Source organism: Onychostoma macrolepis, chromosome 02 (genome assembly GCF_012432095.1).
Source record: "Onychostoma macrolepis isolate SWU-2019 chromosome 02, ASM1243209v1, whole genome shotgun sequence".
Lineage (NCBI taxonomy): Eukaryota > Metazoa > Chordata > Actinopteri > Cypriniformes > Cyprinidae > Onychostoma > Onychostoma macrolepis.
The window spans coordinates 2,432,841-2,455,800 of record NC_081156.1 but is presented as its reverse complement, the minus strand read 5'-3'; the positions used below and the strand labels follow the sequence as shown (position 1 = coordinate 2,455,800).

Genomic DNA, 22,960 nt, shown 5'->3' with positions numbered 1-22,960 from the left:
AAGTGCATGAGCGCAGGTTGCAGTCGTCTGCTCGTGCACGTCGCGTGCTGATCGCGAGCAGTACTCTCTTCTCGTGCACTCGCGGGGCGCAGTCGCGAGCAAAACGAAGCGATGGACCGTCAGCTCTTTCCCGAATAGCGAAGCAGCACTGCAGCAGAGCTACTTTTGCAGATATTGTTGTGTGTGTTTGCAGGCAGTACCACTAAAGAGAGCTGTAGTGCAGCAGAACTGCTTCAGTAGTAACACTTCACTTCCACATCATTGCAGCATTAATGGTAATGCATGCAACGAATCCATCCAGACTCAATGATGGGTAATCACACATTTACCTCCAGTTTACACCCTTCGGCTAATCGTTTAAAGCCTAAACTAAGTGCACATTATGTTAGAAGAAATTGTTTCAAAGTAGTTTTTTCCTCTAATAGCTAGTTGTTTTCATTTCTCTACGTTAGCATTGTAGCTGGCTAGCAGAGAGCGCGTTTCTGACTATATTAACTTTTTTGTCTTTCACAGGTGCAATGATCGAAGAGATCCTCAAGCCTACCAGGTACACAGAGAAGTATTTTAACGTTGAAAGTAGATACATATTTGGGAGAGAAGCCGAAATAGTGTCAAAATTGGATTAGCCGGCTTTAGCATAACACTAGTGCTCTCAGGCCTAACGTTAGTTCCTGCTTGCTAACTGAAATTCATTACGCGTCAAACTTTGTTGCTAATAGAGGTCAGTTATTTGTTTTTGGCTAATTGTTCTACATTTAAACTAAAATACTAACTCATACAGAGATAACGTTAATGGTGTGACTAGAGAGCTCACGTCTCAGCGTGCTAGCTTGTTTTGTAGTTAGCTATCCTAATTACTGGATTCACAACAAATAGAGACTGTAATAGCACATCGTTCACACTTACTGTTAGGTCTTATCACATCTAGTATTACATTTTATAGCAAAGTGACTTGATGAGCTTAACAAACACCGACAAGAGTGCAGATCAACTAGCTCCCTGTCCTGTTTTAATAAACAACCTATTTGAGTTTTTTCAAAAGCACCAGGTGTTCTTTCATATCATTTGTAGTACAGTAACTTAGAAAATTACATTTAGTGATTTAATAATAATAAATTGATCTGAGCCTGCTTTTCTCTGCAAGAATAAATATTCAAGCTCAGTGGTCTTTGCAGTTCTTCTCTCATGCATTGTATTTTGCAGTCTGTCAAATATCAGTCAAAGAGTCACTCGTCAAATGACCATCGCCATGACAAGATGCGAGATTCGTCAGACGCCACACCACCAACTAAAATGCTGCGGCGATCAGACAGTCCAGACAACAAGCACAGTGATGGAACAGGGCACAGCCAAACGAAAGCACTCCACGTTCACCGGACCCGTGAGAGGGACAGCGGTAAGAACATGAGTGAGGAGAAGTTCCACATGCATATGGTTAATGTTTTATGGTTGGATGATGTCCCTAATTCCTCAGACCCCAAAATCCTTTTTTTAAGTGGGTTATATGGGGAAACGTCATTCACAGTGGTAAATAATTATATATGATAATATATAAATATATTTATTTGTGGTTAAGCAGGGCATTAGTATTAAGAGTCCACTGACCAGTTTATTTTTTTTTTTGAGGCATCAGTAACTGATATTGTGAGACTGTAATCAGCACACACTGGCAGAAACATTTCACAACTTGGCACTTATATATTTTATACTACTTTTTTAAAACTATATTTTGTTTAGGCATTTTTAGTAACTCCAATTAGGTGGTAATAAATAATGTGAAAAGTCATCTCAGCACCGTTATTACAGTATAACTGTTATTAATTGTATTGCAATGAAACTGCATTGCTGATGAATGCTAAAATTAGATTTGTCACAATCTAGAACTGTAACAAGTGATTCTGAGTTTTATGGAACTGTTTGTATTTATGCTTTATGCGTTTTTATATGTTTAGCTGGTATAGTTTGGTTTACAGGTCTGTTTTAATATTGGTTTATTTCATTTATTAGTAGGGTTACATCAATATTAAAATAGCAACATTCTGCCTGATTCCTATTGTCCAGTAATTTGTGTCATGTTTTTATTGATATTAATATTATTATAATGTTAATTATATTCTAAGGTGTTTTGTCGAAATGAAAAATAGTGAAAACTAAAATTTAACATTTTAAATACAACACAAGTCAATTTAGGTTTTTTATTAGTAGTATTATCTAAATTATGTGAAATGGATATTAATTTTGAGATTTGCTACATTTGCATAACCATGTTAACGTGTAATACATGATATAATTAAATCAGCCGATAACTGATATAATACATTTTCATGAATTTCTAGTTTGCTGTCTTGCATTTTAGAATTCTGTGTAATTAATGTAATTATTCTTGAAAATCGACGTGTTATAAACCAAAACAACACCATTTGGAAGTTGTAGGATTATACAATAAGGCTAAAATACGTCTATAATAAAATTGACTGATATTGTTAATAGTCTTTACATGTTTTTATGGAACGGATTTAATTGCTAGATTTTAGTAAATCAAGCAGCATTAAAACACAGGATACTCTCTTGTGCTTCCTTCATGCTGTCTTACTTCCTGTTATTACCACAGCCATGAAGCTGCAGCAGGTGCACATTATTATTTATCTTTTCATTTCAACTCGTCAGAGGCCTCTTAGCATTGGTCTCTTCTCTGGTAGGTTGTGTTGCACATGTTTAGACCTTACTTTTAATTCCATTATTTTCAGTATTGGTGAAGACTGGAATTTTTATTTGGCATAAAAATATTCTAGTAAAAATTAACTTTTTTTTCTCAACTGGACAAAAATTTAAAAAACACAAGCCTAAAAAGTTGTATGTAGGGTCACACAATTTGGACGTCAGTGGAAACTGCTGCTCATCCTGTCATGAGGCCATGTTTCCACCGCCCAGCCACAAGACTGTCAGCTCAACCCTATAAACTAGCTGTCCAGCGTGTTAAATGGAAGCCCAGAATATTGTCTTGTTTCAGTGAATTATGTTCTGCAAAAGTCTTCAGGCTTTCACGTGCTTGGTGGTTTGTTTCTGATCTTCTTAATTATGTTTCAGGTGTCAGTTCTTCTCCACAAGAAAACTCCCATCATGCATCAAGTTCTCACCCTCATCCAAACAGAACTTCAGAGATGGTAAGTTGATTAGTCAGTGGGTTGTCTGAAGAACTAGCATGTTTTAAGGAAGCCTGTGCAATTAGATAGATATTTGTAACATTTGTAGGTGTGTTATTCCCCGATAACAACCGTTGTGATTAGCAACGTGGAATAACATACCACTCTTCCAGGTATTGCAGACTCGTCTCTCAAATGATAGTTTTATTGTAAAAAATATTTGAGACTATGGAGTATATCTGACAGTGTAGTTTCTTTGCATGACACATTCACATTACAGTACAGAATGGCTCTTTCAGCATGATCCTGAACATTGTATAGGCATTTGTTATATGTGTCATGGAACGGAAGAGAGGCTCTTGGGTGCACACATGAATGTCACATCCTTTTGCTTTTCCCGGAAAAATGTCCTGAGCCCTTAACTTAAAAAATGAGTCTACAGACTTTCATAGATAACCTAGGAAGTCAGGGAAGGTTTTGTTTTTTGTTTCGTTATAAGCTGCTCACACATTGGTAATAAAATTACATATAGCCCCCTTTAACATTTTAGAATTAATTTAGAAATTAGTTAGAATTGTTGCACTCCTGTTTTTTTGCGCTCTGTTAGTTTGACATGCGTATGCAAGTCTCGCTTTCTGTCAGGACAAACCTTTATACAAAGATGGAAATACTTTTGAACATTTACATATGAAGAGTTCAGATGCAAAAGCCTCTAAGTGCCATCTGAAATTTTCTTCTAAAATTAGCATTTTTCTCAGGCTCTTATGTGTAGGCTCAGGAATTTCACTTTACTGGCAATGAGCAGGTTCTTTTCATTGCCATTAAAATGAAATAACTGAACAGAAAAAATGCTCATTTTAGAAGAAAATTTCAGATGGCACTTAGAGGCTTTTGCATCTGAACTCTTCATATGTAAATGTTCAAAAGTGCATCTGAACTCTTTTTATATAGTTATAACCATAACAATTAAGTTATCCGTTGAGGATAACATGTATTAAAGGGGTCATATTATGCTTTTTAACATTTTTAATTACCTTCAGTCTGTAATGTTGCTGAAAAGATATGCAATGTTATGTACGGTATAGTACCTGTGGGATATTTTGAGCTGAAACTTCAGACAAATTGTGGGGACACCTGACATTGGTATTACATCTTGCAAAAAGGGGTATAATAGAACCCCTTTAAATTCTTTAAATGGCAAATGTATCAAAGCACCTGACAGGGAAAGCCAAGTTAAACTGTTGGTGGTGGGTATGAGTTTATTTGAAGTGCTTAATAATATAAAGCATTCTCATATTTAGGATAACTTAGGTTGTACACGTTTCCTTCCGCAGCTTGCTCTGTGTCCTCAGCCATATTTCAGATTAGTTTTATTTTTTGGAAACATGTTATTTATTACCGTAAAGTGATGCGACTAGGGTTGGGTTTTGTTTGAATTTTATCAATTCCAATTCTAATTCTACTTATCGATTCCGATTCGTTTTGATTCCAATGTGATTAAATAATATCATCAAACATTCATTGTGTCTCTTTTTTGCAAACCATTTATTGGAGTTGAATACCATGAATAAAAATCAACAGGCTACAAACTAGACTCTTTATGAGCTGTTTGTGTGCAAAATAGAACTGCATGATTCTGGATAAATTGGGTTTATTTTTATTTAACTTTTTTCCCCAATGGAGTTGTGGTTCTCTCATGATTCTGAAGAAAAAACATTAGACAACTAAACAATCACATGTAATTTATGAATGAATGATTCAATGACTCACTCAAGATGTACTTGTTTCATTACTGGATGAATCAGCGTTCTTGAAGGAATCTCTTGTATGATTCAAAGACAAATACATTTTAACAGCCCCTTTTCGCCACCTACTGGCGTAAAAATATAATCGATAAATTTTAATTTGAAGTCTCAAATTACTTTAAAAAGGTGATTTACTAAATTATAATCGCTACCGTACACATCAGAGTTTACATCTGAACTATGAACTTTTATCCCAGTACTTCTGTGATCTGAATGTTTGTAACACAGAAATAATGATACTGTGTGGTTGAAAAGACTGTGAAGCTGTTTATTCATGACAGATGACAGCTCTCTTTAGGTCAGTGGCAGCACGAACGCAAATTTTAATGTTCAAATCACACTGGTGTGATTGTACGCTGCACGGACGAACCAACTGATCACAACGTTTATCGCACACATCAAAGGTTGAGGAATGAAACAGATGAATCATTGTAATTTAGGAATAGAATCACATTGGTGTTTGAATCGTGTTCGCAATCTTTAATTTAATAGATCGTTAAAGTGCTTTGTCATGTTGGTGGTGACACCTCTCTTGCAACATGTTTAGCTATCACAGATATTATACTTAGCTTTTTTGGCTTCTGATCGCAATGTAGCCAAACTTTGGAGCACTTAGATTAGCGAGCAAGGTCCTGGCAGATTGCTGGGTCGGGTCCTCACAGACGAAGAAAAAAAAAGCGCATAGAAATCGAAATTAAGTATCTGATTCCTGACCTTAAGTATCCGATTCTGGAATCAGAATCGATTTTCGATTCCCAACCCTAGATGCGACTGGCAGATGTTTTCTGTGAATAGCGTGTGTTGATAACTTTTATTATCGATTAATACCGCTTTTATCGATTAACTTTTGCAGCCCTACTTTTGTTGGAAAAACGATGTGCTTCCAAATGAGGTTTCGTGAGATACCATCTCCTCTGATTTCAAATTGGGTAATAAAATGTTGCTGTGGTATATATTTTAGTTTCTTTTGAGAATTGCATCAATATATTTATTCACGGCAGAGTTCTGTAAATAAAATAAGGGGTATTCCAAAAAATTACAAACAAATATTTCTCAAAACTTGGTAAACAGCGAGATCCAACTGTAAGGTTGAATTGACTACTGGGATATTTAAGGACCATTATAAGGACTGTTGCTAAAAAAGAAAAAACACACTAATAAATCATCCTGACTCATGCCTATCCCTAATGTTCTCTCGTATGACACATTTCCTTGCTCTTTCTTTCTTGATGTGCCTGCATATTTCCTGTTTCTAACAGCCCCGCGAGCCAGCAGATGATTGGTCCGAGCATATCAGTTCGTCCGGCAAGAAGTACTACTATAACTGTAGGACAGAGGTCTCTCAGTGGGAGAAACCTAAAGAATGGTTGGAGAGGTGAGTTGCTTTAGATCCCCTGTAACTGCCTCTCTTCTTCAAACCATGCACTGACACCAGACTTCCTGTTTGAACAGAGAACAAAGGCAGAGAGAAGGTGCCAAGACTATGGTTAACAGCTTTCCCAAAGACAGAGACTACAGACAAGAGGCGATGCAGGCCAGTGCCACAAGTGCCCTCAGTAGTACAAGTAAGTATCAGTGCTATTACGTTGGAAGAAGTTCACTTTGCTGATGGTTTCAGTGGTTCATAACACATTTGTCTTGTGTTTTTCCACAATACCTTTCATTCTCTCAGAATCTACTTTAGTGGAGAAGTCATTATCAGACTCTGGTTATTCTCAACCTTTGTCCATAAACCCCTCCAGTACGTCCAGCTCCTCCTCGTCCTCCACAGTGCCTGTGTCTCCTGCCCTGCAAGCTTCAACCTCCACTCTGCTTCAGGACCCAGCACTCCTCCGACAGCTGCTGCCTGCACTCCAGGCCACCCTGCAGATGAACCACGGCAATGTAGACATGAGCAAAATTAATGAAGGTAATGGCTGTGCAGTGTTTCCCAAAGGATTTTTGTGAGACTACGGGGGTAGACCGTGTAGTCGGTACATTTAAAAGTTAAATGCATTCCGAATTAAGAGATCCAAACCATTTTCAGTGTCCAAATTGAATAAATCAAGGAAATTGCATTAAATTGTGCCTGGACTTTAAAGTGGACTAAAACCTTTCTTTTAGTTGTAATTGTGGTCAAACAATTAGAATATATAGATTATAAGTCACTTACAATGTACATTTGGCAATACAATATGTACTTTTTATTTATTATTGTTATTTTCTATGCAGATGCACTCTCCTACAAAATCACCCTAATCATTCTTGTCATCTTGCTCCTCTTAAAAATAACTTTTCTTTGTGCATTTCTTTAAAGTCAAGAGATCAGATCTTGTTAGTTTTTCTCCAGTCTTGTAACTTTTCATGCTGCTTACACTGTCATTTTTCTGTTTAATTTCCTATTGATCACATGTAATTCAAGCATAAATTATACAGAGGTAGGGCTGGGTACAGATTTTTTCAAATGCAGTTCTTATTTACTAGGTCCCGGTTCCATTTAATTCATGTTTCAATTCAGTTTGGTCTTTTACAATTTGGGTATATTAATGTGTGTATGGTAAAAGATCAATCTTGGGATTTTGAGAATCAGTATTTGCTCAAATGAAGACTGCAATTTTAAAGGAAAATCAGTATCACTCTACCCTATTAAGTAGACAGCTGACAAACTGTTGTTCTAGGGAGGAAGAGTAGAGTATGGTCTGCTCTTGATCAAAGATGCTCCCTAGATTAGTGTTCATCCAGTATTGTTTCTTTCCCCTTTAAATTGCAGTTATGTTAGAGACCAGGGTGGCCGATATTAAGCAGGTACACACATCATGCTATTTAATTTAACGATATTAAAAACACATGCATAATAATTGATTAAATGATTTTTTTCCCCCGTATTTACAAAATTATTAATAAATAATTTGAAAATGAATTATATTTCATTAAAAATTCTGTAAAATCATCAGAATTATACTTTAGAAAAAAACCCTTCTTGATTCTGTAATTCTATACAGTAAATAGGGATACATAAATGCACCACTTCAGACACATCGGCCAAACAGAAAAACCATTGGCCTATGCTCATAATAAATAAATATATATAACAAAAAATCCAAATTTCCATCTATATATTGTGTTAGAATTAGTGGTGGGCCGTTATCGGCGTTAACGTCACAGCCATATCACCCTGCAGCCCAAGACCGGTTGCCCATGGAAGCTAAGCAGGGCTGAGCCTGGTCAGTACCTGGATGGGAGACCTCCTGGGAAAACTAGGTTGCTGTTGGAAGAGGTGTTAGTGAGGCCAGCAGGGGGTGCTCACCCTGCAGTCTGTGTGGGTCCTAATGCCCCAGTATAGTGACGGGGACACTATACTGTAAAAAAGCACCGTCTTTTGGATGAGACGTTAAACCGAGGTCCTGACTCTCTGTGGTCATTAAAAATCCCATGACACTCATCGTAAAGAGTAGGGGTGTAACCCCAGTGTCCTGGCCAAATTCCCTCCACTGGCCCTTGTCTATCATGGCTTCCCAATAATCCCCATCCACTTGATTGGCTCTATGACACTCTCCTCTCCACCTGTAGCTGGTGTGTGGTGAGCGCACTGGCGCCGTTGTCCTGTGGCTGCCGTCGCATCATCCAAGTGGATGCTGCACACTGGTGGTGGTTGAGGAGAGACCCCCCACATGATTGTAAAGCTCTTTGGGTGTATTGCAATACACATTAAAAGCGCTATATAAATGCCTCATTCATTCATTCATTCATTCATTCATTCAACGTGCTGCGTTAACATGAGACTCTTATTGGGCGATAAAATAAATATCGCCGTTAATCTATTCTCAAAGTTGGGTTGGGAGCTGGGTCTATACTACGCAAACTATGATGACTTTCACCTTGATATTTTAGCGGATGTATACCTAGCGAATAGCACTGTAGGGGCGAGAACGAGTCTTGAACCTGTGTGTATGCGTGCTAACATGGATGCAGCTATGAAGCCGCCGGGTTTGCTTCAGGGAAAATTTATTTTTAAGAAGCCTCCCAATGGAAATCGGCAAGTCATTTCTGTCTCTACGTTACATGGTCGCGCTCTCCAGCGGAGTTCCGCCCCGGTTCGCACACACACACACACACACACACACACACACACACACACACAAACGTAAGCGCACACACAAGTGAGCACACTGCCACTCCTATTTGTAAATATTAAGCCGCAAAACGTCTATTTAAATATTACTTCTGTGTGTCTCTGTGTTAATGTATGGCGCAGACGCACGGGTTTGTTCACTACTCATACAGAAGACCGCGTGACGCTTGCGGCGATATTAACGTCTGCCGTCTCACTAAATGAGGACATAAATACATGAACAACATCTCCAGAACTGCTCTGAGAGTCACTTCATGAGCATTCGAGCGTTTCATTTGAGAAAAACTATCCTCACGGCAACCCGTCAAAATAAAAGTTTGGTTTCACTTGAAGACATTGGGCAGAACGTAATAGGCTACTACTACTAAAACTATTAAAACCTTATCTTTAAGGAATAATCATACAATGTCTTCAATGTTATTATCAATATTAAATTCTTGATGACTGCTAGTTGTTTACTTATCTACTTGGCAGAATTCAAATGAGCCATTTTAATCCAGATTAATCTAGATTAATTCCAAGATTACAGTGAGATTAATCTAGATTAAAAAAATTAATCTATGCCCACCACTAGTTAGAATGCATTCCAATATGCCATCAACCTGTGACATGAGTTTTTATGTTCTTTTGAAAGCAAATAATAAAAATCTATACAAATGCATCTACCTGTAGCAACAAATACAATTAGGCCTCCATCCAGGTAGCTAAAATGTGCTCTAGCTGTTTTGCCACTTTGACAACTGTTTTTTGCAAAATATGTGGCATCTTCTCTCCACATGGTGAAAATAACGTAAGCCGACAAGGCTTGATGTTCACCAATAGAGCCTTTCTCAGATTGCTTTCAGTGTGTAGGACTGCTTTGACTGTATGTGTGTCTTTTTCTGTCTTTGTATTCCTCCAAGTCCTCACAGCCGCTGTCACACAAGCTTCCTTACAGTCTATGCTTCATAAGCTTCTCACTGCCGGACCGTCCGCTTTCAACGTCACTACTCTGCTTTCCCAAGCTGCTCAGCTTTCCACACAAGGTACGGCTGCAGTCCCAGTCACTTCACACCTCTCCTAACGGATGTTGTGCTGCAGAGCAACTAATCCACATTTTGTAAAGGAACTATGTGACCATATATTACAATACTTTGTTAGACTTGTTTACTGTTCATACACACCTAAGACTATGGACACAAACATCTTGACTAATTCTTAATAGGTTAAGCCACAACTTTACAGGTAAACTGAGACTTCGTGAAGAATTAGATTTTTTTAATTTTATTTTATTTTTTTAAAATAATGATAATTTAGTAATAATTTAAGTAGGATTTTTGATATATTGTTATAAATAAATGTATTTACCAGATTCCATGTCATTTCTATAACTCTTTTTATAAACAGCTCAACAGTCCGGTCAGTCACCCATGTCATTAGCATCAGATGCCTCTTCACCGAGGTCATACGTGTCTCCCAGAGTCAGCACACCTCAGACCAATGCTGTCTCTAAACCCCTGCTCAGCTCTACATCTCTTTCTTCGCAACCAAAGGTCAGTAGCAACTAGTGGTTTGTCATTTCCTAAACTTCTCTGTTATGGTGGCCTCAAAGTGTTTGGACATGTCATTGCATTAGATGATAAAATATCAATCCATGTGACATATGTAAACAGATGATGAGCTTGAACTGACTTGTTTTCTTAGTCATGTTTTGTAGTTACTTTCAACCAGCTGATCCCAAAGTAATTTGGTAAAAAAAGTTTGTTGTTGTTTAGTAAAAATCTGTTCACATCAAGGCTAGAATCACTATATGAACAAATTTCAAAACTAAGCATCAACTTTTATAAAAGGTTACAACAAGCACAACAAAGTGACATGCGCATTGTACCTTGGAGACACATAACCAAATAAAAATAAATATTCTATTTGATGGAATTATAGTCTGAAGCTAATTTGTAAACGACTATGTCGACTGGCTCTGACTTTCAATAAGTAGACTCGACTCGTAGTGCAAACTGAATTGAAATAATTCCTGGGTTTTTATAATGGATTTGTGTAGTTTAAGATTGAAATTTTGGTCTTTAGAAAAAGGGCTCAAAAGTTCAAGAAACACCTATGTACAGTATATATGTCATGTTGGTTTGATATTTAGTTGCAATAATATTCACACATTTAAGTACTTTTTGGGACCACTGTGTAGGTTTTTCGTCCCAACACATTTTAGAAAGTTCTACTTCTCACCATTTCTGGTCATATTCAAGCTGTTCTTCTTCAATTTCAGGTTAGTGCATCAATTCAAAGACAAGGATCAACTTCCCAGCAGTCTGTCAGCTCTGACAAACCTCTGGAATTCAGTGATCCCCGTCTTCACAGGCAAATGTACGGATCTCTCAAACCTTACTTATCTTTTGCCTTTTGGTAAGGTTGAAGCAGCCTATCACATGTTGTCCTACAGCACCATCTGCCTGTTCAGTGTTGAAATGCAACCAAACACATACATTTTCGAGAATGCTGATAATCAATTTTGGTTTCCTTTGACTTGGATTATAATTTTTTTTTTATGAATGAGGGTGAGTATATGGTGACAGAAATTGCACTGTTGGGTAGACTTTCGCTTTAATACATGTTTATTATTATAAGCGTACACTTGTTGTTAGTATTATTATTAGTAGTAGTATACAAAATGTATCTGTTTAAATGGTTCTAATTGTAAAATTCTATTTATTTATCTATTTGATTTTATTTTTTAATGATTAATGGGTATTTCTTTCTTTCTTTTTTAAATGTTTTTAATAGCAGTCAAGAGGGCTTGTCGGGCTCTAATGGCAGTGCGGGCATCAGCGTTCCCGCCTCAGGCAGCACCTCTCGAACCCAAAGCACTTTCACTCCTTCTCTAGCATTGCACTTTGATGAAAATCTCATCAAGCATGTTCAAGGCTGGCCTGCAGAACATGTGGAGAAGCAGGTATGAGCATGCCTTTGTCTCTCAGCTGTACATTGATCTTCTAGGGCCAGTTGTTCAAAAGTAATCTGATCGGATTTCGACTATCGGATTGGATCAAATCTTGAAGATGTGTTGTTTAAAAGAAAAAAAAAGGATTAGATCACAAAATCCAATCTTGGTTTTGATCTTGATCAAATCATCAGTTTCTGTTGTTCAAAACTTTTTAGTGAGATTGGGATACCTTTGATCCAAAAAATCAGGAAATCAGGATCCCAACAGAAAGGTGGATTTCAGGAACAAAAATGTAATGAAATATAAAACTTTAAAACTGGCCCAAAAATACAACAGTTGTAATATGTAATATATCCCCCAAATCCCCAAACAGCTGTGAATATCAAACAAAAATATTTATAATTTAAAGTGTTTTTTTGTTTGTTTTTTTATCACTGTTTGTAAACTACATTGGCACAATCATCAAATATGAACCAGTCAGAAGTAGTTATTTGTGTAAATGAAATGCCTATGTAGAGCACTAGTAATCCAGATTTGGGAATCTGAAAAAGTGTGCATCTGGATCATTGTGTTCAATCCAATTTTGCTTTTAAAATCCAGCAGAAAATTAAGATGGATTACCTGATCCTGGATAGCAAAACATGGGATTTCCAAATCCAGATCATTCTGATCCAGATTAAGTTTTTTGAACAACTGGCCCCTAAAGATCAAACATCAGTTCTCCAGCTATTGACTACTATTAACTATTTCTCTTCATCTTAAATTCCTGTCACCCAGGTGTCACGGTTACGTGAGGATATCCACAACATGGGAACCCTCTACATGTCAGAGATCTGCACCGAACTTAAGAACCTTCGCTCTTTAGTGCGAGTATGTGAAATCCAGGCCACTTTGAGAGAGCAAAGGTCTGTAACCCCGATTTTAATAGAATGATCAAATATACGTAATGAAATAACTTTTTATGAATCTTTTTTTTTTCTTCTTCTTCACACAGGGTTCTGTTTCTGAGACAGCAGATCAAAGAACTTGACAAACTGAAAAATCAGAATTCCTTCATGGTTTGAGAGATGGCTGTGGAGCTCATGGCAGTCTCTCTCCAAACATGTCCAGCCCCTGGTTGTTTGGACCCCTGCTCTCAGCCCGAGCTCTCAGATTCGCAGTCGAACTATAGGCTGCAATGCCTGAAATGGGACAGAGAGAAAGGAAGCTTCCAAAAGTGCTTATCAAGGCAACACAAGGCCCTGAGATCGTAGATTAATTTCACAGTCCTTTGACCAACATTGCTTCTCTATTCTCAGATCCACAGGTCATTAGAGAGAGAGATTCAGAGAGCGCTCTCAGACTAACCTTTGAGTAATCTTGCAGTGGATTTGGCGATTCATGTGCTGGTTTCTCAGGGTTATGCCTGTGTTAACGGATCATAAAGTTCACTGTCACACTGGAGACCCAATATCCCCTTATCCTCCAGTGACTGACAGTGATTATGAATGATGTCAGAAGGGCTATCTGTGCACAAGGTTGCTTCCAAGCTGCACTGGCATTTATCAAAGTGACCAACTAAAATAAACCCAATATACTTCTGAGTGCTCATTCTCAAAAGTTAGGCATGACTGGCTGATTCTCTGCCCCTCAGAAGGATTACATATGACGCAAAAGTGATCTTCCTTAATTCACTGCAGAAAAACAAATGGGTGCTAAAGATTTCTGAATTGGTGACGTGGCACTTAAAAGCTTTTGCTGAAGCGGTAGACGCACATTTTCTGAGTTTCTGACCCTGATGTAAGGGTTGTCACTATCTGCCTTTGATGTTCCTTGTTCTTTGCAGTGCTGTTACACATCTAACAGAGATTACTTTTCATGCTGCACCCCAGCACTGTTTGACACTTTTTTTTTTTTCTTTCTTTTGTATTAATGTTGTTTTGATTCGTTTGTATTTGTTCAGTTGTTCTTTACTCATAGAATTGAGTTTAGTCATTCCCATATTGCCCGAATTAGGAGGATGCAATGAGAGATCTCCTTATTTTATACAGCTGTGGTTGCACATCATAAATGCATCCTTCATGGACAAAAGAGGACCACGAGGACTGTCCAAGCCGACCTACTGGGGGAAGAGTATGGAGACGTACAGGATCAGATCAAGTTTTTCATCTTTTACCTAAAATATCAACCAGTCTATAGGAAAAAAAAAACTGTAAGCATTTAGTCAACTTGTCAATTTGTATTTGACAAGGATGTGAAAAAGGCAAAACTGGTGATTCCTCTTTGATGTTTGCAATGTCATTCATAGTTTTGCTCCATTGTTCTTTCTGTCTTCACTGCCCTCTGATGCAGGGTTTGAACTTAGACCAATTTTAACGCGATAGGCTGTAAATGGAGTACACTTTCAGAATAGAGATGGGTATGTTGCTTTGTATATGGTTTCTAAAAGCTACAGAAAATAAACAATTACCACATTATGTTTTGGTACGTTTGCTTTTGTTTATCGGTTGGTTTAAGACAGTTGCATGCAATCATGAACTAAAAGAACTCAAAAACATGCTTAAATGTTTTTCCATGTTAGCTGACCATTTCAGAAGGATTATTAATAACCTACTTATCTGTTTAGTAAGTAGTAACCAGTTATGTTAGATGTACTATATACATACAGTTGTGGCCATAAATTTACATAGTTGCAGAATCTGCAAAATGTTAATTGTTACAAGAAGGTTAAAAAATTGCATTTTATTACTGCACTGAATAAGCTGTTTCACTCAACAGATGCTTGCAGATAGTCCACAAGACAAAATTAAAGCTGAATTTGAAATAAAAAAAAATTATTAAAGTTACATTCAACATATTGTGTAAGCTTGATTTCTTAATGTGTTGGTCTTGCTTTATGTTTGGTGATGGATTATTCATGGGTCTCTTGTTTGTCCTGAGCAGTTAAACTGCTCACTGGTCTCGAGAACAATCCTCCAGGTCCTGGGTTTACAACATCATCTGCATATTCGAACCCTTACAACAGCGACTTAATGATTTTGAGATCCAACTTTTTATTCTGAAGACAGTTGAAGAAGTAATTTTGAAGGAGCCTAATTCTTTAATAGGTTAAAGTTTCGCTGTATCAACTGGTTTCCATTAGATAAAGAGCACATAAGAAAATATTAAGCCATTGGCAATTGGTATTTTTACACACGGGTCACTTAAAGTTACAAGCCAAGCCATGCTTTTTCTGCAGAACGAGGGTTAAACTGTATTAGCTGTGCATGGGCACATGGGGAGGCAACAGTCACAACTCACGCCTGTGAATGAACAGTCCCAGCGGCTCGATGACTCTTATAGGAGGAGCTGCTCTCATTCTCAAGTCTTCAGCATTTAAGAGCACTCAAGCGGAGTAGGCTATATACAGGAGTTGCTCTGAACTCTGAGAATGTCGCGTTCGAATTAGAGCAAAAATGGATTATGTCTAACATGGGTTTTTAAATTTTATTCAAACAACTCCACGTCGGCTTTTCTGCGCACAGATGATTTTATCTGGAAGTCTTGAAGAGCACCGAGGATTAAACCACGATGTGATCATTTCTATCCAAAAATGTTACGAAAAGTTAACGAAGCAAGTTGGAACACATTGTGGACACTAATACAGTGTTTTTCGCTATAAATTCCGTATCGATGCGAATCTGAAAGGCAAAGAAAGTGTCTTTGTCCAATGCAGCGGAACAGCAGTCTCGTTTCCATTTGGCTTCAGCTCGAGCTGTGCGCGATGGCTGTTCTCCTCACTAAAGGTGAGTGAATACAGTTTATATGGTCAGAAGAATCTCCAGATTGATATATTAACGATTCAGTGGAACTACAATTAATTGCATTTGTAATAAAACCAACGAAGCGTACAGCTACAATAAATAGGTGTATTAATAGTTACATATTATTACGCAGTAATAACAATGTAACATGAACGCTAATGCATAGTGTGACCAATTTTTTTTTTTTATCACTTATCACTTTTGTTTTGCATTGCTGGGTGTGTATAAGCATAAATATCAATACTAAATGTTGTATTGTTCTGTCAGAGCAATTACCCAGAGCAGCATCTACAAGAACCAAAAGTCCTAAAGCCAAATTCCAACATGGCATCATATGACCTTTTTTCTTCTTCTTTTTATTTTTTTTTAAATCCATTTCGGAACTAGGTTTTAAACAGGTTTTAAGTTAGAAAATGAATATCTGTTTTTAAGTTTTCATTTGGAATGAAGTTTATTCTTTTTAAATATGATTCATTTCTCTTTTATTGGAACAGGAGAAATACGGTGTTACTGCGATGCCCCCCACTGTGTGGCCACCGGTTACATGTGCAAATCAGAGCTGAATGCCTGCTTCACCCGCACCTTAGACCCTCAAAGCGCCAAGTCTCCTTTATCTCATGGATGTTACGACCCTCTGTTGAACTCGGGAAAAACTTGCCATCCAGAGTCAACCTATGACAGCATTCATGGATCTGCCACACTTCAGTGCTGCCATGAGGATATGTGCAATTACAGAGGCCTGCAAGATGTCACATACAGAGGAAGTGAAATTCATGGTACGAGAAGGAGTATTCTTTAGTTATTACTAGTGATAGACAGATAAATCAGACAACTTTTAATTTCAGTCATTAACTGTGCCCACTTGGCCACTTAATAGAAGTACCTATTGAATTCTACCAGTCTACCAATTTATCAATTTGTCATTATCTACTAACAGTCTTGCCAATGAGTAATTCAAATATTTTCAAATATTTTGGGAAATTTTGACATATATGTACATTGTTTGCCTGCACATGATGTGAAAGGAAACGTTGTTTAAGAAATTTGAGAAGTTAATTTTCAGAATATCAGTTGCATTTCAGTTGGTGTTTTAGTTTATCTGCCATGCTGGTCTCTAATAATTTGCATGGGCACTTGGGGAGGCAAGATCTGAAATGGAGCTTAATCGTCAACTTTACAATATTTAGAAAGAACTTCCCAACTGTGTTTGGTCGATGGTTGTGAAACAGAGTACATTTCATTTAAACGAGTAGTTGTTACAAATCTGTATGACTATTTTAGAAAAATCATTTTTGTCCAATGTTTTAGACCCCACTGACTTTTATTGAATTGACAAAAAACAGTTAAACATTCTTAAAAATATCTTCCTTTGTTTACCACAGAATATCATACAGTATGTCAATGTTTTTCTTCAATTGCTTCATAAAAACATGGCCCTAAACATTGTCTGTTCTTATTCAGACAAACGGCGACATCAAACCGAAGGCAGCCGTCACGTGATTGCACGACTACAGGAAATTCCTTCATCCAAGGAGGTATGGTTCCGTGCTGCAGTCATTACTGTACCCATTGCCGGCGGCCTCATCTTGGTCCTTCTCATCATGCTGGCCCTGCGTATGCTTCGCAGTGAAAACCGCAGACTCCGACAACAACGGAGAGAAATGCTGTCTCGCCTTCATTACAGCTTTCATGGCCAACACCTCACCAAGGGTCATGTGGCCAAACTGGACTTAGAGTGTATGGTTCCAGTAGGAGGCCATGAGAACTGCTGCCTGACCTGCGACAAGATTCAGCAGTCCGACCTTACCAGCCAAAGACTTCTTTCATTGGTCAGCTGGGGAAAGTACAGTGGCCGAGGCAAGCTGGAGTTTGTCTGATGGCTTAACAATTTGCTTTCCTCCGTGGGTCTTGTTTGGCCAAAACTTGCATTTTATTTCAACCCTTCTAAAGGAGGTACTGCAAACAAGAACTCAAAAGAGAACACTTGAAAGCTCTAACCATATGGTTGTTGCTCTAGAGCACTTTACTTGAATTAGAGACTTGAGGAGAAGACTGCTTGTATTATAGGCTGCGACGGGGATCGTCTTCGTGCTGGTATTCTTTATCACCGAAGGATTCCAAAAAAAAAATGTATTTTGCTTTTATCATTTGCACTTTTTGTATAAAGAATCTATGGTTGATTTGCTTTAATAGTGGAGTAAAACCAGTGTGTCAACATTTGTAAAAAAAAATGGAAGGGTACAACATCTTGTCACTGGGGCAGTACCCTTAAAGAAGACATCTTTGTACCTTGTTTAACTCTAACAGTTTCATAAAGGTACCTTAAGGGTGCATGTTATTATTCTAAGGTATTAATATACAATTTTTAGGGGTAGATAAGGTCTTGGTGACATGCTGTTGTGTCAGTAAGGTACAGTTTTTGCAATTTTTTTTTCACAGTGAATGATGACCGCTGCTGTGTGAATGTGTGACTCTCACTGTTAAAGGGATTGTTCACCCAAAAATGAAATTTCTGTCATTATTTACTCACTCTCAAACTCAAACATATGGGTTTTCAGCTGTTTTTGTTCATGCAGTGAAGTAAATGCGGTTCAAAACTTTCAAGCTCTAAAATGGAAATAAAGGTAGTGTAAAAATGTAATCCAAGCATATAAGTTATCCATATCCATAACTCCAGTCATTTAATTTATTTTCTGAAGCAATATGTTCACTTAGAACAATGAACTAGCCAAAAATGTAAAGGGTTTTCATTTACAAATCAAATCAAATCATTGATAAACTTGTGTATACAAAGCCCAAATGCCAAAAACATCAAACCTTATTGGTGCATGAGTCATGACGTAAAGGAGGTTAAAAGTTTTGGACTTTCATTGTATGGACAAAAACTTACAACTGAAACATTCTTCAAACACATTCATTTGTGTTCTGCAGAAGAAGAAAAAAATAGATTGAAATGTTATGAGGGTGAGTAAACCAAATTTGTAGCTTTTTGATGAACAATCCCTTTAAAATTCACCAGTCACCTCTGACCTGCTTGTAGATTGTGCTCACTGTAAAGATGTTTCACTGTAAATATTACATGTTCAACATGGAATCTGTTTGGTATTTCGTATCTTTATTGTTTCTTGTTCGATGAGATAGCATTGGGTGTGCGAAGCTGAACAGCACTAAAAGTACTCAGTGTTGTGTATGATATTGACAAGCTCATTATACCCGGAGGGAGAAGTCTTGGCTAATGCTTCAGTATGTCAACACGTGCACAGTTGCAACCGCTCGACTGAGGCATTGGAATCATTAGCAGCAGCATAAGGGCATGGCAATGTAGTGTGGTAGCTATTACAATCATGTCTTGTTTTACAGTAGCACTACACGTCTGACTGACTCAATTCCCAGGCCACAATCACTTAGACTCAAACTCTTTCACTCTGCTTCTTTGGAAAGAATTTAGATCCTCTGTGTAAACTTACCCTCTCACACTACTTATTGTTAATTCCACTGGAGCGAAGGTGCACTTGACACTGGTTTCCAGTGTAAATTTGATTTTATGTTAGTCTCTTTAGCTCCTTTATTTTGCATTGTGAATAGGGTAGTGCAGTGGGTCATAAAATCCTTTTACAAATAATCCCTCATGACAGCACAGCATGTCTCTTTACTCATTTTTTTTATTATTATTATTTTTGCAGGAAATGCAGTCAATGCACTTAACATTTACTGTCATTTTGAATTTTAGTCCATTCTGAGATGCCAAGTTTTAACAGTGTCTTTCATATGCTTCCTCAAAAATGTGTCCCTGTTCACTTTCCAAGTCATCATGGCACTGCACACACAGCCTCTGGCTCATTGCACAAAAAGTTAGCAGTTATTGTTGGCCCTAGAGGAGAACACAAGCTTTATTGCAGTAAATGGGATAAAAGGCATTTTCCTCTGACAGTAATAACAGGGAACTTATTCCGTGGTCCACATATATTTTAAAACATAAACTCAAATTCTTTAATGTGCATTTTTGCAGAGGTTAACATTAGGGTCGGAGAACAGAACCACCCTTTCTTTTGCCTTCTAGGGGTTTTGATGGTGCCACTTTTTGCTGCAATCTGTGATTATTTCACAGTGACATATATTTGTGAATTGATAACCATTAGTGGGTCCTATGTTGGTCTTATTACTATCAGGTTTCTATTTGTGTAAATTAATTGTATGATATTTTAGATATACTAATAATCCTCTTCCTTAGTACTGTAAATCTTTATCACCTGTTAACAAAAGCCCTCAACATGTCACACTTGCAGTACATTCTCATCTGATAAAGTGCTATTACAATGCCTGCTCAAACATGTCAGATAATATCAAAGTGTTTAAGTCCTAGAAATTGGAGGGAGCCCAGTGTTCCTGCAGACAAATAAAAAGTGTTAAAGAAATTAAAAAAGCAAGACAGATTAACTTTGCTTTCTCAAAACAGGTCTGACCTTTACCTTTTTATGCCTATTGAGTGAGAAGTAATGTTTGGTTTCTGTGTCTAGAATGAGGAGGTGTCAGATTTTGTGGGGTGGTGGTGGGGGGGTTCAGTAATGCCTTGTGCCTTCAACCTTTCAAGACTCCCTCAAATCCCTGGCCTGTTCAGAACATGATCAGCAGAGCAAGTGTGCACTTTGAACTTGTAGTGTGAGGAATGTGGATTAATGCATGAGCGCATAGCAAGTCCTCTTTTCAAGGGCACACAGGCCATTCTCTCACATACAACAGCTGAAATACAGAGGCACATGCCCAGAATGAGCTATATTAGTTATGTGTTTATCAGTTAGACATGAAATGGTAAGATTAAGTCCTGAGAACCTCGTAAGAGTTCTAAATTTGTGTGTTTGGATAAAAACATCAGCAGGCAAACCACAGTAAAAATAATTTAGCTTTTGAATCATCTTTTTTTGTATACTGAGTAAGTGAGAAAGACTCTGAGTGTGATATGCATTATTTGCATATTTGAGTGCGATATGTATTATTTTTGTGTTTAATAGCGTATTGTGTTATTAGTTTAGCAACATCCGCTTTTGGAAAACTACTTGAATCAACTATAAGTGTTGGAGTCTTACTTGTGGTTCTTGTGAAGATCACAAATGATCGTTAAACAAGTTCCTGGCATGTAAAGCATTCCAAATTAGTCACTTATGCAGTTCCATTTCAGTTTGAATGCTTTATTGAAAGGTAGCTTCCTTTGTAGACAGTTGGGCATGCAGCTTGCTAGGTTTAAGAACATAGCCAAAGAGTTGTCAGAGCTTTAATGACAGATTGCCGAAAAAAACATTTCAAAATGTGTAACTGAAAAAAGACGTTTATGAAAAAGCTAGAAGAGAAGCTCAGCCAGAGCAAAACCTTTGCCAGGTATGGTTCATAAAGAGCTGGACCAGCTTCTAAATCTGCAGTATGTTTGGTGACGTCCTTTTTTTCTTCAACCTTCACTCACTCCAACTCTGCTAACAGACAGGAAGTACTTAGTCACTTGCTGTTTACCTCAGAAGTTGCAGATATTCTATACCTACGGGGTCTCACACTTGTAACTTTTTGATGTTCAACTTTGATTTTTCGACTTGTCGTAGTCAGGAAAGTAAAAGGAAAAATATTGTTTTAAGTTCAGCCTCTTTTGATCCCCAACTCAAAGGACGTTCAACAAATATTACATCACCAAGCAGAGGGGAAACTCGTTTAAAGTTTGTTAGCACTGTAATATTTCAACTTTAACTGGCTAGCTGCTAACATTTATTTTGGTGATTCAAGCATAAAAAATTGAAGTGATTTGAAAGAAACAAGCAATTTTTATTACAAATATGAGTCAAACTGGAGCATATTCATTACTTTTTAATTGTTTTGAAGGGGGGAAATTATATTCTTATAGAAAGAATTAAGAATTATGTTGACAAAGCAGGGATTGAAGAACAACAATCTGAAAACGCCACATAAATTATGATTAAAAACATCAAATTTAGGGGGGTGTAGCACAACCAGCACTCCCTGGATCTGGGCCCTGTTGTTCAAGAGGGGTGTGGAGTTCGGATTTGAACATTCCTTTTGTAACTAAATGGGGGAAAACAGGATTAAGAAGAGAGAAAAGGAGATGAGTGAGTTATCAGAAAACAGTGAATATAGAGCTTAAATGAGATTAAAGCTTCATATGTGTCGAGCTTCATTTAACTCACACAATGTTTTTCAACTGTTCATCATTCATGAAGCGGCAACACTCACTAAAATGTCAGACTCCTAACATTAAATAAATTGTTATCATATCTTATATGATTGCAACACAAAATAAACAAGATACAGCAATATCTGTTTTCTATTATGTGTAGCTGATAAAAAAACCAGAGACATTGGAGCCACGTTGAAAAACCAAAATTTATTCAGACTACTTATTTTCTGCCCCCTGTTTAAGTGAGGGAGTGATTTTCACAACTGTAATTTTCAGAATGATGATTAAAGTTAGGAAGTTTGGAAATGAAAGGTCTTACAAAGCCCCACCACGCAGCCCCACAGAAACTACTATGTTCTTGTTTATCAAAGCCTCATGCTAACTGCTGAAAACAATATTCACAAAGGCAGTCTTGAACCGACAGTGACGGGAGATCGAAATTGACTCTATGTTGGCTCTTTCAGAGAAGCCTTATATTTGAGCAAGTATTTGAGTAAGCCTTATATTTGTCTGTAAACACTGTCCTTGCCCCCCAAACAGCATTTCTCTTCTATTTTCTCGTGGCCTTGTTAAGTACTGTCTAGTTGGTATACATAAGGTTTGTGCTGAGGGCAGGAGGATTTATTGTGCAGTGGCACATATATTCACCTTTTGCCAGACGAACATGGTCAATAGTCCAGGCTGCATCACAAAAAGTCAAATTATGGATTGATATATTTCAGAATATTTCATCCAGTTCATTCCCTCTGAAGATCTGGACACATTACGCCAGCATTTGGTGGGAAGACTTGAAGCTGCTAGCTGGTAGCGTGGATGCCCCACCACTGAATGCTATGGGAAGTCTTCCCAGTTCTGGTTGACCTAATTTATGCAGCATTTATTATGCAGCATTATGTTTAGATTTATACCTGTCCGCTCTTTTATGTCATTGACCCATAAGTGTCTGTGCTGATGTGTGCTGATTTTGGGTCAGTTCCTCTTTGTGTTTCTAATATTCTTTGGAACACAA

General features: G+C 37.6%; 2 protein-coding genes across 5 annotated transcripts; both read left to right on the top strand.

Annotated features, from left to right (window-relative positions):
- Window positions 1-25: 25 nt before the first annotated feature.
- Window positions 26-14,450, top strand: wacb (WW domain containing adaptor with coiled-coil b). 4 transcript variants are annotated; one of them, XM_058756804.1, is made up of 13 exons: window positions 27-313; window positions 514-547; window positions 1,204-1,396; window positions 3,088-3,164; window positions 6,208-6,323; window positions 6,401-6,513; window positions 6,621-6,857; window positions 9,962-10,084; window positions 10,446-10,591; window positions 11,320-11,417; window positions 11,838-12,003; window positions 12,772-12,899; window positions 12,989-14,450. In XM_058756804.1, exons 1-13 carry the CDS (start codon window positions 273-275, stop codon window positions 13,056-13,058), a joined length of 1,542 nt encoding a protein of 513 aa, XP_058612787.1. In that variant the 5' UTR covers window positions 27-272; the 3' UTR covers window positions 13,059-14,450. The 4 variants fall into 4 exon arrangements, with proteins under 4 accessions (XP_058612793.1, XP_058612787.1, XP_058612784.1 ...); XM_058756801.1 differs by having other exon boundaries at window positions 28-313; window positions 11,835-12,003; XM_058756816.1 differs by having other exon boundaries at window positions 29-275; window positions 11,835-12,003.
- A 913-nt stretch (window positions 14,451-15,363) lies between these two features.
- bambib (BMP and activin membrane-bound inhibitor homolog (Xenopus laevis) b) lies at window positions 15,364-18,870 on the top strand. Its single transcript, XM_058754455.1, has 3 exons — window positions 15,364-15,758; window positions 16,271-16,552; window positions 17,238-18,870. Exons 1-3 carry the CDS (start codon window positions 15,683-15,685, stop codon window positions 17,651-17,653), a joined length of 774 nt encoding a protein of 257 aa, XP_058610438.1. The 5' UTR covers window positions 15,364-15,682; the 3' UTR covers window positions 17,654-18,870.
- Window positions 18,871-22,960: the final 4,090 nt, after the last annotated feature.